Here is a 15600-nt window from a genome sequence, read left to right as displayed (position 1 = left end):
TGTTTTTAAAATACTCTTTACTGTGGAATATGTATAAATTATTTTCACATGTATTAGCGATACATCTTATTTGACAACAATTATTCTGCAATTAAAATCTAGATTGGTTAAGTTTCAGTTCATTTTTTTTCTCCCCTCTCCAATACACACCCACTGTCATTCAATCCCCTTCCTGTGAACAAAGGTGTCAAAGGCATGCCCCCTTGGGGTGCATCAACAAGAAGTTCTCAAAGGAGAATGCTACAGAAAACAGCACCACATGATTAATGAAATGCTCTTCGCTGCAATATTCGAAACCTTCAAGTCCAGAACTGGTCCTAATCCAAGTTAAAAAATGTGCAGCATTACTTTATCCACTTTCGGTAAGTCTAGAATGGCAGGGACATGCTCCCTGAAGATGCATCTTTAAGGAGAACTGCACCACATGCAGAACAGAATAAGAGGAAATAGACATTGTAAATCATATGACTAGCATATAGATAGGTGGAAAAGAGTATAAATAAAGTAAATAAAGAAAATACATGAAAAAAAATAAATTCTGGGAAGGGGTCTCCAGGACTGAGAGTGGGTGGTGTTAATTAGATAACCAGAACTAGACTTTGATAAGATTTGTGATTCCAACATTGGGCTGTTAGTACAGAGGCTCCTCCCCAGCTCTTCTCCCGAGCTCTTCAGCCAGCTGGGTTGAACCAAAAGAAAAACTGATAGTGTGTACTAAGCTTAAGAGACATGCCAAAAAGACATGCTTTTAAGTAATTTCATAAGAAAATTGCTCTTATTTAATATAAGTCTTTGATAAGCCATGGTGAACATAGGATGTATTTATACTTATGTGTTATGTGGGTGAAAAAAAGCAAAAAAGGTGTTCTTCAAAAATACCAATGCACATTATACTGTAAAATCCAATGCAGATTTCAAAGACTGCATTCTAAATCATTCAGGCAAACCACCAACACATATGTACACTAACCCTAATTCATTTAACCTTACATAGAGTACAAAGGAAGAACAAATGCTGCACATTGTTCCATTAATTAAAAGCAGATAATTGTGATAATGTAGAAAATATTGAAATCAAGGTCTGTGATTGTTGCCTAAATTTGGGTAATTTGCAGTTTGGGTCATCATTTTAAAGAAAATCAAAAGAAATAAAAAAAAATAAAAGATTTTCAATATAATGTAGGATAAAGCAGCAAAAAAAAGACAAAGACAATGAAAGGAAAAGTTAAATTGGGCTAAAAATATGTACAAAAGAGAAGACAGGTATTTGACACACAGCAAATAGTGAGCCAAATAGAAATGTTTAAAAATTCTATTGTTTTACTGTTATGCTTATGATAGGCAGATGTTGTACATTCAGGTTGTTATTTATTATTTGTATTGATTTTTATTTTATTACAAACATATAATCGGATGAAATGGATTTTCAACAAATTTGCTTGTTCATACTGAAGATATATTTCTGTTTTTTCTTTAAAAGCATTCATTTAAATGGAATCTTGATAGAGCTTTGTTTAAAGTTCACATTTAGACATCCATGAGAAGCACATTTGGCTATTCCTAACTATGTTGTAAATGTCACCTCTTGGACCTTCATGGGTTGCAGTTGTGAACAACATAAAAAAGTTAGGAGCTGATTCATGCTCTTGAAGCATTTGTACGCATACATGAATAAGAATGTAATGCAAGTGAAGTATTCAGTAGGAAAAGAGGTTCTTAAAATACCAGTCCTGCAAATTCTTTCATTACATTTGTTCTCTGATATTTTGAGAATGTGTGCGCAACCATTTCCTAGGTATTTCCTAGTGTTTGCTTTTATTAAGATTCTGTACTTCATAAGTTAAGCCTTATGCTTTTCTCTGAGCATTATTTTACATTTTACCCACACATAAAAGTAGTTATGATGCAAAAAAAAAAAAAACTATCTGGGTTTTTAAAATGAATTTTGCTATTCCAACAAAACAATAAATGTATACATTTTGTATAGGATGCCAGGAATGTGTCCTGGATGGCAGGTATTTTTCCCACTAGTTTGTTGTAGTCCATTTAATGGGGATAGTTTGAAGACATTGTTGGGTATTCAGGAGTTATCACCCATGCAGTGTGAAGGGTTCTGCGGTAGTCCGGCCAGAGAACAGAGCAGTGACTGATAAGTGCTTATTTTGGACTCAGAGGTTCAGAGAGAACTTTGAGTGGGAAAAACCTCTAAACTCTCATTACTGGGGCTTTGGTCCTAAAAAAGGGTTAGCCCATCTGCATCAGAGTCCAGAAAAGGAACTGAAACAGCTTTCATCTCTCTGTAAGGTAGAGTACAACAGTACCCATTGCTGAGTGAGCAATGTGGGCTAGCTTTTAGATAAGTCATGATTGCTGAACTGTGGTAACCTCCTCTTTGGAACCCCTGAAGAAGACGGGAGCTCTCAAACACCCTGTTAAGGGATGAGTGTGACTGGCACAATACTGGCCCTTTATTTTTTTGTACCAACCATTGAATAACTATTTTTGTTTGCTGAAGATAATCTGTTTTTCAGTTTGCCTGCTTTTTTAAAATAAAAATGGCTGTTTGCTATTACAATTGGGTTTTGCTGATGATCTTGGGCTCCTCAAGGTTACAAATGTTGCTCAGATGTGGGAAACTCTAGCAGCATATTTTCCCTGAGGACACGATTAACACAAAATGCATTGAAAATGAGCCGCATCGCTGTATCTGGTTATACTCTGTCAGCTTCCGCCCATTGTAACGCCACGTGGCATCTGAGTGAGTAGAGCTGTATGTGTTGATGTCTCACAGACACCAACACAATGTGAGTACCATTTTATCTTGTATTTTAACTGTTTTAAATAAACATACTGCACTATGATCTACCCTTGTGATTGTCTTGCTTTATGCACTGTGGCATAAAAAGTGATTCCGCAGAAGATCCTTAGCAGTGAACACCAAGGAATAGCATGTAGGCTGCTCTCAGCCATGTTTGTCTGGTAAGCGCATACTACACTTGGGGTGTAGAGAGAGCACTTACCATTGATTTTAAGAGACTGTCATTGCAACTAGTCACACATAATGGATATAGTAGTGATCGGAAATTCCTCCTAGCAACTTTACTTGTTTATCTGTTTTACTGTACATGGACTGTTGTCATTTCAGACTATAGAGCTATTGATACATGTTTATATTGCTGTGTATACTAAGCATATTGCATTTTGTATCACCCATTACTCCAACATTGCACCTCCTTTTTTGTTGTTGTTGTAGAATTCAAAGCACTAAGGAATACCTTATGGACAATCTCTAATAACAAACACAGAGACCCTGACAACACCAAACTAAGAGCTCATGGCATTCTACAGAAAAAATACAAAACAGATCCTTAAAAAGAAATAGTAAAACTTCATCTCCAATAAGCTGCAACAGTTAGCAGAGACACTTTAGGAAAACTCTTTCTGGGAAATATGAAAGAATATTGGCTCAGAACCAAGGAAAAACAACCTCCACATGCAAAATAGCGACAGCATGCTCAACCACTTAAAGAACCTCTACAAAGATTTTCCAGAAGAGGCTCTAACTGTAGAAAAAAATCAATGACTTCCAGAACCCCCTAGATGTACCGGTTACACTACGAGAATTAAGGGAGAAGATCCAACACCTGCAAACTAAAAGAAAACTGCTGAATGGATAGAATCCTGCCAGAGATTATTAAACATGGCTCCCCAGATGTACATGCTACAATATGTAAAGTATTCAACCTGGCCCTGAGTGATGGCAACTACCCCCAAGAATGAAATCAAGGCCTCATAACACCCATCCATAAAAGTGGCGACCAGTATGATCCAGACAATTACAGGGGATGTGTACACTAGGGAAACTATTCAACAGTATCCTAAACAAACGTATTCTCAACTTGCTGACGCAACACAACTTTCTCAGCAGAAGTCAGGCAGGCTTCATGTCAAACCACCAAACCACAGAGCACATCTACACCTTGTACAGTCTCATCAAGAACCATTTCCACAATACAAGACATGGAAAGATATTTGTCTGTTTTGTGAACTTTAAGAAGACCATTGATTTAGTGTGGCACCCAGGCCTGTTCCCAAAACTATTAGAGAGTAGAACAGGAGGGTGTCAAGGACCATGAACCAGACAGAGACATAAAATGCAATTAAAAATCACTTCTTTAATGTAATAGTAAATTAATACAAATCAGGAACAAAGTCAAAAACAGAAGCCAGGGTTAGGAAATCAATTTGGGTAATCAGACATGCGGGAATTTAGGGAGCCAGAAATCAGCATAGTCAGAAGCCAAAGATCAGGATCAGAGAGAAACACTGGATATGTTGACCAGGTGAAGGCACCAAAGGAATGCGCCAGGCAGTTTAAATAGCCAAAAGGGGCCAGCTGTAGGCTGGATTAATGAGACATGTAATGGTAACCAGGTGAGTCATTGTGGAAATAATGAGTGGCTGGAAATTATCTGACAGCTGAGCAGCCTGAGCACTGAGAAGAGAGCCGCTAAAAGCCCAGCCCTGACAGAGGGGAAACATATGATGTTATGAAGAGTTCTTATACAGAGAACAGCTGCAGTGTAAAGGTGAATGGGAAAAGAACAGATCACTTCTGGCAGGCCTAGGGAGTCAGACAGGGCTTCAGTCTAAGCCCAACCCTGTTCAAAATCTACATCAATTAACTGGCTGCAGATATAGAATCCTCCTCAGCACCTGGGCTAATTTTACATGAACATTAGGTGAAGTTCATGCTGTATGTGGATGACCTCCTACTTTTGTCACAAACAGAGAGAGACCTGCAAGACAGCCTGGAAGTGCTGGAAAAATACAGTTCCACATTTGCACTCCCTATCAACTCAATGAAAATAAAACTCATGGCCTTCCAAAGGAAGAACACAAAACAAAGAGCCCTTCTTTCACATTAAACAACTTCACTCTTGATGAAACTAACAGCTACACATACCTCAGTCTAGAAATTAACCAATCAGGAAGTTTCAAGCCAGCCATAGAGGCCCTAAAATACAAGGCATGCAGAGCTTTCTATGCCATCAGGAGACAGCTGTACCACCTAAAACCACCAGTGGGAGTCTATCTTAGAATCTTTGATACTGTTATCACCCCAATCCTTCTTTATAGCAGTGAAGTTTGAAGTCCTGTCAAATTCTGCAAGCATCTCATCCAAGTCCATCGGAGCCCCTTCAACAGTGCTTGCCGGTCTGAGCTGGACAGATTTCTCCTATTTTTTGCAGTACAGAAGAGGGCGCTGTCATACTGGAGCCACCTAAAAAACAGCAGTCCTTATTCATACACCATAAAACTTTACTGACCAATAAGGAGCAGTCCAAGCCATGCGTCCTCCAACAACTCATCAGTGCCTTGTCTATCCCAAACTCCAAACAATCTGGCTTGACAAAATCTCAAATAAAAAAACATAATGGATTATTCCAAAGAAAAGGGAAAATTAAATAACAAACTCCATGAAACAAACTATTTACTAGTCACTGCTGAGAGATGACAAGCTGGCCCCATGCCTGAAGATGCTACAAGACCCCAAAGACAGACAGACTGACCCTGAGCATGTATTTAATGAGCGTCTACAGCCTGGAAATCAAACTAGGATGGCCAGACAGGCCTACAAGCCCAGGGAGAGAAGACTGGGCCAGCAATGTGACCAGGGGGTCCTGGAGGATGAGGGCCATTTCCTGCTACGGTGCCCTAAGTACACATCAGTGAGGGACACTCACTTCCAGAGACTCTCTTCTCTCATTCCCGACTTCAATTCTATAGAAATTAAGAGGAAACTTCAAATTCTACTGGGAGAAGATATGTGATAACATGCCACAGACTGACAGGGACATGAAAAACAGTGGACTTAGAAACCCATTTACATGGACTCACCCCTGTTACAAGGGAATAATAAGCTTCTGTAAAAACACATATCTCATTTTTGTTATAACATCTTAAAAAATGGTTTCCGAATTATAATAATGCAGTCGAACCCCTACAAAAATATGATAAAAAAATATATACTTGTCACTCTCCAAAATCTAGTTACCTAACCGTCATACTAATTTGCTTCATCTTTTGAGTAACCAACCCCATGCAAGTAGGAAATATGTAATTCTGACTTTATGCTGTCTTTGCTGATGTTCATAATTTCTCAGAGCTAGTGATTTAAAATAATAAAGTTAACAGGTTAGCAAAAAGGACAGAAAACCAAAATTGCAGATTGAGGCCTACATATCGGCAGCCCCCCATATGTTTCTTAGGTTTAATTTATCATCCAAAATTAATGTGTAAGCATACCTGTTTCAACAATTAGATACCTACTGTATAGAAACCAACTCCAAAGAAAGGGGGCCAACCTACTTTTAGGACTACTAGGGATAAAATCAAGTCTCTTCATTTACACTATAAAGCATATTACTTTGAACTGTACGCCTAATGGAACCTTTAAATAAACACAATGAATAAAAACACCATGCTATACAAAGATCCAAATAAAACCATGCCTTGTAGACCCTTCCACCACATGAACATGACTATCAATACAGGACATCATATACATGCAGTATATACACAAATAGCTCATTAGATATGTGTTTAAAATCCAAAATACAAGACATTTTCTATTTCTAGGCTGACAAGATCTCTTCTACTCCTATTATTAATCGTGGGCTTTGCCCATTCTCTATAAATTTGCTCAGCAATTAACTGTATATCCAACCATCATAAACCATCAAATTGTATATGAATGAGAAAAAAATACTATCATTGTATAAAATGTTTGTGGTTGAGCGAAATCTTCCATAAATAAGTTACTTCAATGTGAGTGTTCCTATACATTCTCAAACAATATCAGAACAGCTTATTCCATTAAGATATGGCAGTCATACCAGTGCCACATTATATGAGCTTTGAGATGTCTAAAAAAATAGTCCAATAAAAAAAAAAAAAAACAGATTTTGTACTTTTTTTTGGTTAATTATTTATTTATTTTTTACAAGGAAAAGAAGAGGGCCAACAATGAAGGAAATCTAAAATGAAGAGAAAGATCTCCAAAAGGAACCCCCAGAGACACAGAGAAGACCGCCTTCTGAAGGGAACAGTAAAAGTAACAATTTATCTTACTGTCTACAATCTTTCAGCAGATCACATTTCTTTGTTGAAAGGGGATTATTTTTCACCCCAACAGAGAGGTGAGTTTATCACCGTTAAGGATTAATGTTTGTTCATGAAATTAGCGTTCCTGAAAAACAAATGTGTAGTAATAAATAGTGATAAGCCAAACAAACCTGGGTTTGGTTCGAACAGGGTTCAGGAAACATGACTTAGGTTTGGGTTCTGGATCTGAACTCCCTATGAAGTCAATTTTGCCAAATGTTAAAAACTGTCTCCTGACACTTTAATAGGGGGGGGGGGGGATTTTCAAACAAATGAAATGGAGGCCTGGGCACTGCCCTAGGGAAAGTGTACCAAAGCAAAATAAAAAAAGTTTTTAATTCTGTTTGGCTGGAAGCAACAGATTTTGTAATGCTTAACTACTTGCTGACCAGCCACCGTAGTTATACAGCGGCCGGTCGGCTCTGTTACGCGAAATGACGTACATGTACATTGCTTCATGAAGCAGTTAGGCTAGAGGGGGGCCGATTGGCTAGAGAGGGAACCAATCAGCGAGTCCGGTGGCCATGGTGTCCACTGGGCACCTGCGATCGCTTCCCATGGAGACAGAACGGCGGTCTGCTGATGTAAACACGGCAGACCACTGTTCTGTCAGTGATGAACACAGGGATCCTGTGTTCCTCCTATTTTGGAACACAGGTCTCTGTGTTCATCCAGTGAACCCATCCCCCAGACAGTTGGAAAGCATCTCCTAGGCTCACATTTAACCCTTTTATCGCCCCTGGTGTTGACCTCTTCCCTGCCAGTGTCATTAGTACAGTAACAGTGCATATTTTTAGCACTGATTACTATTGTAATGTCACTGGTCCCCCCAAAAGTGTCAAAAGTGTCAGTTAGGTGTCCGATCGGTCCGCCGCAATGTCGCAGCCCCACTAGAAATCAGTGATTGCCACCATTACTAGGAAAAAAATATAAATAAATAAAAATTACATAAATCTTTCCCCTAGTTCGTAGGCGCAATAACTTTTGCGCATAGTAATCAATATACACCTATTGGAATTTTTTTTTACAAAAAATATGTAGCAGATTACATATTGGCCTACAATGATGAAATAATTTGAATGTTTAATTTTTTTATTGGGAATTTTTTATAGCAGAAATTTTTTTTTTTTTTTTTCAGAATTGTGTCTCTTTTTTTGTTTATAACGCAAAAAATAAAAATTGCAGAGGTGATTAAATACCACCAAAAGAAAGCTCTATTTGTGGGAAAATAAGGACACTAATTTTTTGGGGGTAAAACTTTGCATGACTGCGCAATTGTTAGTTAAAATAATGCAGTGCCGTATCACAAAAAATGGCCTGGTCATTAAGGGGGTAAAACATTTCGGTCCTTAAGTGGTTAAAGTAAATAATACTAATACAAAACTAAATAACATGCCTGGGTAGATGACAGCTGTTATAAACAAAGGCAGACTCTCTCGAGTAATGTCATTGACTATATATGTTCAATGATGTTAATGGGATCCCGTCACATCATTGACCAAATATGACCTAACAGACCCTGCCCTTTTGTATATATTAGTTGTCAACTGTGAGACCTGTCATTCGATGGGAAATAAGCTTTTTTTTTAAAGTGGGTTGATAAGTGTCAGCATCATAACTGATATTAATAATTAATATTATTTTAAAACCCTTTCATCTTTAAGATTTCCTATTTTTGCCAAGTTGAGTGTGTCACCATGGAGACTTCCTGTGCATGCATGTGCATACATCTGTATGGCCTTTTTGAAAAACAAAGCTGGCTTCATACGGTGGCATTAGTAGGCAATGACACACCAAAATAATATGTTTCTTGTTTCTTGCCCCTCCCCTGTTGAGTGTCTCCAGCCAGCTATATGAAGCGGTCAATTTTGTACAACATAAATGCACTCATTACTTTAGCTGCCACATGTTGTGGAAACATTGGAAATAGTGCTGGGAAACATATTTTTGAAAAATGAATTTACAGACATTAACAATGAGTCCAAGATCTCTCTTTTTTGTATTTTTATGTTTATAATGGTAACTTAAGAGATAGGTAGCTGGCATTTTTACACTTGGTATAACAAAGACAATTTTATACTGGAGCTAATATTATTGTATGTTTACACTTCTCTTCTGATTTCTCTCATTGGAGGAAATTAAATTATACAATTGCCTTTTTAAGACTATCGTGTATAGGTACTGCAAAGAAAAATCAGGAAAAAATGTTGAGTTTTGGGTAGTTCAGGGTAATTACCATGTTTACCCAATTATGGTGATCAAATTGAAAAGGCAAAGATTATAACTGGAGCAAAGTTGACCTGTATTCAAACGCAGTGTGCTCTGTGGGAGCACTCCCCAATGGGTCTGGGAAAAAAAGATCAAGAACAGGTCTGTGTGGTTCCTGATCATTAAATCGCCACCATAAACATGGAGACTACTGGGAACGTTTTTTTTTTTGTTACAATAATTCCCTGCAGAGACAGATATCAGCTTGACAGGTAAAAACTGTTATTGTAATTACAGTATCATAAATCAGCACAGAAGCATGTAAGAAGCACATAACAATTATGTTTTGGTCATAGATCCCTGGATATCTTTTTGAAAAGAATGATGCCGATCAGTGAGACATCTTTTGAATCTCAAAAAACCATGCACAGCATTAGCACTAGTTTTTATTTTTTATCAGTAAATGCAGCACATGCATATTTACAATGTGAATGTTTTATTTCCTATTCTCTGCTGAATAGGGATTCATTTGTTATCAATAATAAATAAATGTGTTGTATGCTATAAAAACCTCTGACAATTAAAGCTGCTCAACACCACACCCCAAGCACCACTCTGCATGCTGCATTTTATGAGTATCCATTATAAATCAGACCCAAAGTCATGCACAACAACTTAGAGCTCAGCAGGTAGACATTTCCTTGACAACAAAATCTTGTACTCAAACCAGTGGCTGCACTTCTGTGACCTGCTTGGATCTCTTCTGCAAGGGGTATTAACATAATTTACAGTACATAGAATCACTTTCCTTATCCTTACACCCTCATTACCAGCTTACATAAACACCAAGAAATCAGAAAATCTCCACTGGTACTTAAAGGCAGGCCATAGATGATGCAAATTTCTTTCCTGCAATCCGTATTTGCACAATTTCTCCATCAACACAGACAGTGCTCACAAAGGAATCCCTCTTGCCAAGGCATTGTATTCTCCCGGTGGGGGAAGGGGGCAGGGAAAGCTGTCCCTGCTGGGAAAAGACAGTGAATATTGCTAGTGGCTATAGCAGTCACTAGCAATAATCAAAAGTAAATCTGGCAGGCTGGTTGTACCCAAGTTGATCGATCGATCAACTTGATACATTCAGCCTGCCCATACACAGTTTGAATCTCGGATATCTGAATCGTCTTTGGCCAGTCTAAGAAATACTTCTAACTTTCAAGTCCCTGTATCAAGCTCAACATGGTCAAATATTGATATTTATACAATTAAGTTGATTTACTAACACAGTAAAGGTTTATAAAAGTGAACATTTGTAAATAGGAGGAACCTGTGTTCACTCAGAATACCCAATCAGGTGGAAGGAAAATTTAACAAAAATTAATTTTTGCTAGCACATAATTGGAACAGCTTACACTTATGTACTAAGCACAGTGACTATTCTTTTTGCAGGAAGCATTCACATATATAAAATAACAGACTCTAATCTTTTAGTTAATTGACCCTGATGCCTGAGACTGTTATGTAAGGTGGTTTTAGGATTATCGATTACATTATGAAGTTTATTAATATATAATATAGCATTTTAATTGAATAGAGTGTAATCATATCAAACTGAGTTATCCTAATAGGCTAATTGATTTGTTAAGGAAAATCCACTGATTAGTTGCAAGGTTGATCTGCTAATTCATTTAATCTATGAAATGCATACTTAAACATCCAAAAGGTATTACAGTTCATACTCATACCGATATCACATGTGCAAAATCTACATGTATTTGGGGTCCCTGTATTCAGGGTAAATCAGAACAAAAACATTTTGCAGAAAACTTTAGGCAACACTACAAGTTTTTGGAAAATGTAAACTATGCTATTTTTATTTGTTAATTTGTCTGCCTATAATAAACAAATACAGAAGTTTAATATATGCTGGAAAAGATTGAATTTTGATATGCAAAGCAATTATAGAGTCATTGTTATAGTTTGCATTACCACATGAAACATGAAGGTGTCCCACATATAATGAGATACAAAAGTTTCTTCCATTTAAAAAAAAAATTACTCAAGAAATCTTACCGTCATGAATCCATCTAGTAATCCTGAGTCCGGTTTAGGGGGTGCCTGCAATCTTTCCATAGACCATTTTTCAATTATCGATAAAACTTGGCTGTTTTCTATGTTCAAAATTCTGAATCCAGTCATGTTAACACCACTGTACCTATATGGCTCCACATCTAATGCAAATAGGTCCTGAAGGCATGAAATGAAAACAAAGGACAATTTAATTACAGATTGAAGTGTAAAATGTTTTGGCTATTAGTATCTGTATTAATGAAGATAAGGTCATTTACCAAAATGTCAAATATAAGGACCTGTAGCAGTTAATTTACCTTACATTTACTGTTTTATTTTCCTTCTGTTAATTAGGGTTTTTAGGTGTCACACATTTGAAAATATTTTAATTATGATTTCAAAAACTTGGTTCCATTAAAATATGAAGTCAGTCTATTGTGGGAAGGGGAAAAAGCTATGTGGCTATGTGCTTTTGTAAATAATTAGAAACAGTATGCTACAATTAAACTGAATCTGCCACATTTAAACTAACCTTTGGAATATACAAACAGTTTATAGATGTCATGAGGCTTCACGTGATTACATTTATAAATATATAGAACATTTCTTTGTAGAGCCTAATGTTATCAGGCTACTATTGATTTATTCTTTTTTTTTCTGGCAGAGCCACAACAGTGGTATATAACTGGCTCCTGTGCAGACCAACCTTGCATGTGTGAATGCTTACATTTTGTTATTGCCTCCTTCTGTTTGGGTTATGTATATGCACAAATTAAAAAAACATATGTCACATTTTCAAGCATCGCATGATCCTTTCCTTTCTTTTAACCAAAAGTTCAGCATTAGAGGAGGAACATTTTTTTTTTCTGGCAGAGCCACAACAGTGGTATATAACTGGCTCCTGAGCAGACCAACCCTGCATGTGTGAGTGCTTACATTTGTTATTGCCTCCTTCTGTTTGGGTTATGTATATGCACAAATCAAAAAAACATATGTCACATTTTCAAGCATCACATTATCCTTTCCTTTCTTTTAACCAAAAGTTCAGCATTAGAGGAGGATCATTTTACTTCTCTGAGTTAAATTTGCTTATCAGAATTAAAAAAGGTTGAATGTTATGTGCAGGCACCTGTGTGTTTATAAATGTTTCAACTTTACAGCATTTAATCAAAAGAAAGGCTTACTTAACATGTATCTAACCTCCAAATCTTTTTTCCAGTATGGTTGGGATCATATTATAAATCAATAAAGTGGTGCGCTGTTCTGGTGAGTAATTTGAAATATATAATATACTCATACCAATATATGACAAAAACCTGAATAAAACTTTCATCAATCGTGCATCAAAATGTCAAAATTAACTGTGAAATAATATACAAAATAAGTGCACATTATTAGATAAACATGCATAATAAAAGTTGCTGACAAAGTGAAAAATGAAACCTTCTAGTCCCAAAAGCAAAACAGTATTAACAAAAAGTTAAAAAAATATTTGGTGCAAATGTATTCCACAAGTAAACCTTCAGTGATGAACAGTGATTTCTAATATGTGATCCTGCCACCTAGTATCCACCTCTATGTGCAATGCACACTCACCTCACAGAGATCCAACTATCTTCCTTTTAGCTCCTCCTCTCTCCAATGTAAATAGACTCCAGGGGTATATTTAAATAAAACTAGATGGGTTCATCGTGCAGTACATTTAACCCTCCTCTTATGTTAGGGTCAGAACCGACCCATTTTCAGGTTTTGAATGTCTATAAGTATTACATAAATTTGTTTATTGCATCAAGATTTTTTTACTTTGTCAGGAACCTCTATTTAAACAATGTAATAGAAAAAGAATCCTTTTCACTAAATTATAAAATACTGTGGTGAAAATTAAGACGTTTATGGTGTTAGGGTCAATTCTGACCCAGTTATAATATAGGATTTTAGAACACTAATAAGTGCCAAAACTGAAATCATAAACACTCTCTCTGCTTAGTAACACTGACAGCCAATCACCTCTCAACCCTGTGAGCTGTAGTTAGGGAGGGGCCTATTTCTTTGCCTGCTTGTCTGCTTCTCTAAATAAAGTGAAGAAACATAGGACCAATAGATTTCAGAGTTGCTGACTTTATTTTACCATTTTTTAAATTTGAAAATGAGAGGTATGCTATCAAAAGAAAGGTCTAAGGGGTCACACCAAAAATATTAAAACCAATCTTTTCAAGGATAAAGAAGCCTAACAAGGTAACCAAGAGGTAAGAAACAAATTGGATGATAAATAATTGTTCAGAGGGTATTTTATGGCTGATTTAAGACACGGGTCAAAACCGACCCGTTAAACTCATGGATAGTAACAGAAAGCTAACATAAGAGGAGGGTTAAAATATATTTCATAATAAAAACAGCTTCATCCAATATACTCACATTTGCAAGGGTTTGTAATCCGCCTTAAATAATATACTAAGGATACCTTAAAATATACTGCACGATGAACCCATCTTATTTGATTTAAATATACCCGTGGAGTCTATTTACATTGGAGAGAGAAGGATCTAAAGGGAAGATAGTGGGATCTCTGTGAGGAGTGCTTTGATTACATTGTGAGATACTTATGCGGTTCCAGGTGAACGTGCATTGCAAATAGAGGTGAATAAGAGGTGGCTGGATCACATATTAGAAATTACTGTGCATCACTGAAGATTTATTTGTGGAACACATTTGCACCGAATACTTGGTGGACTTTTCGTTAATACTGTTTTGGTTTTGGAACTAGAAGGTTTAATTTTTCACTTTGTCAGCAACTTTTATTATGCATGTTTATCTAATAATGTGCACTTATTTCATATATTATTTCAAAGTTAATTTTGACATTTTGATGCACAATTGATGAAAGTTTTATTCAGGTTTTTGTCACATATTGGTATGAGTAATATAATACAGTATATTTCAAATTACTCACCAGTAGAGTTGAGCGAACACCTGGATGTCCGGGTTTGGCGGGTCCGGCCGAACTTGAAAAAAACGTCCGGGTTCGTGACACGGACTTAGTTTCAATAGATGTTTATTGATTTTAACAAGTAAACAGCCAAGTGAACAAAGTAAAGCAGTACATATGGGTCAAAGTACAACAGGCATGACTGAATGGTGAAGCAACTACACATAACATTATAGCATAGCATACGAATACAGGTGAGTGAACATTTCCTTGAAAAGAAAAAAAAAGGGTCTGACATCGCCCCCCGGGCACCCCAAGGGGAACAAACTGTGCCCCGGGAGGATGACAGAAGACAGATCAATACAGGTTCACGGACCTTCAATGCGAACAATCTTATAACCAATGAATTAATCAGCATGCTCAGAACGCAGAGCCAGATGCATAAAGTCGACCCAAACGCTAAGGCAGCGCACTTGGGGGAGGTGTAGGCTGGAAAGGCAAAACAGTGGGAAGGAGAGATAAAAACGGGGAACAGGAATGAAGTTAAGGGACAGCAGAAAGAGGAACGGTAGAGGGTGACAAGAGCAGGACAGTGAAAGATCCAGCTAGATCCAGTCAATAAATTCACATCAATCTATCAATCTAAGACCGTACACTTGGAGTGAGATAGCCAAACTTCCCACCTCCTCCGGAACGAGGAAGCGGCAAGGTTGACAACCGCGAGCATCCTCTCCATCATACAATGTTGGTTAAGTGCAAGGATGACTTCACTACAGGAAGGGGGCTCAGGAGATTTCCAGTGCGTGGCTATAGCAGTTTCTGCTGCAAGAAGCAGATGTATAATAACTGCCCTGTGGCAAGGCTTAAAGTCATGAATATTGAGGTGCAGGAGGGCTAAAGCCGGAGATGGTGAAACTGTTTCCTGTGTTATATCTGAAATTAGTGTAAATAATTTGTTCCAGAAGGACCGTAGTGAAACACAAGACCACAATGTGTGGTACAGAGTACCTATTTCTCCGCACTGTCGCCAACATAGAGAGGGGTGGGACGGGTAAAACTTAGAAAGCTTGAATAGAGTGAGGTACCATGAGTGGAGCACCTTCTGGTACTGTTCCCAATGGGTAACACACTTAGTGGCCGCATAGGTGTAGGCATAGGTGTAGGCAAATGCTTTCAGCCAAGTGGGCTCAGGGAATGATGACGACAGGGTACGTTCCCATTTGGTGACT

At 37.4% G+C, this 15600-nt stretch overlaps 1 protein-coding gene across 2 annotated transcripts in view; it reads right to left on the bottom strand.

Annotated features, from left to right (window-relative positions):
- The window catches only part of GRIK2 (glutamate ionotropic receptor kainate type subunit 2), a 994545-nt gene that overhangs the window by 449723 nt on the left and 529222 nt on the right, over nucleotides 1-15600 (bottom strand). For both annotated transcript variants that reach the window (XM_082249558.1, XM_082249559.1), the window contains exon 6: nucleotides 11449-11622. In XM_082249558.1, coding sequence (XP_082105684.1) covers nucleotides 11449-11622 — 174 coding nt within the window. The remainder of the gene's footprint in view (nucleotides 1-11448; nucleotides 11623-15600) is intronic.

This window comes from Pelophylax lessonae (genome assembly GCF_965119305.1).
Source record: "Pelophylax lessonae genome assembly, chromosome: 3".
In the NCBI taxonomy this organism is placed as follows: domain Eukaryota; kingdom Metazoa; phylum Chordata; class Amphibia; order Anura; family Ranidae; genus Pelophylax; species Pelophylax lessonae.
This window is presented reverse-complemented; position numbering and strand designations above follow the sequence as displayed.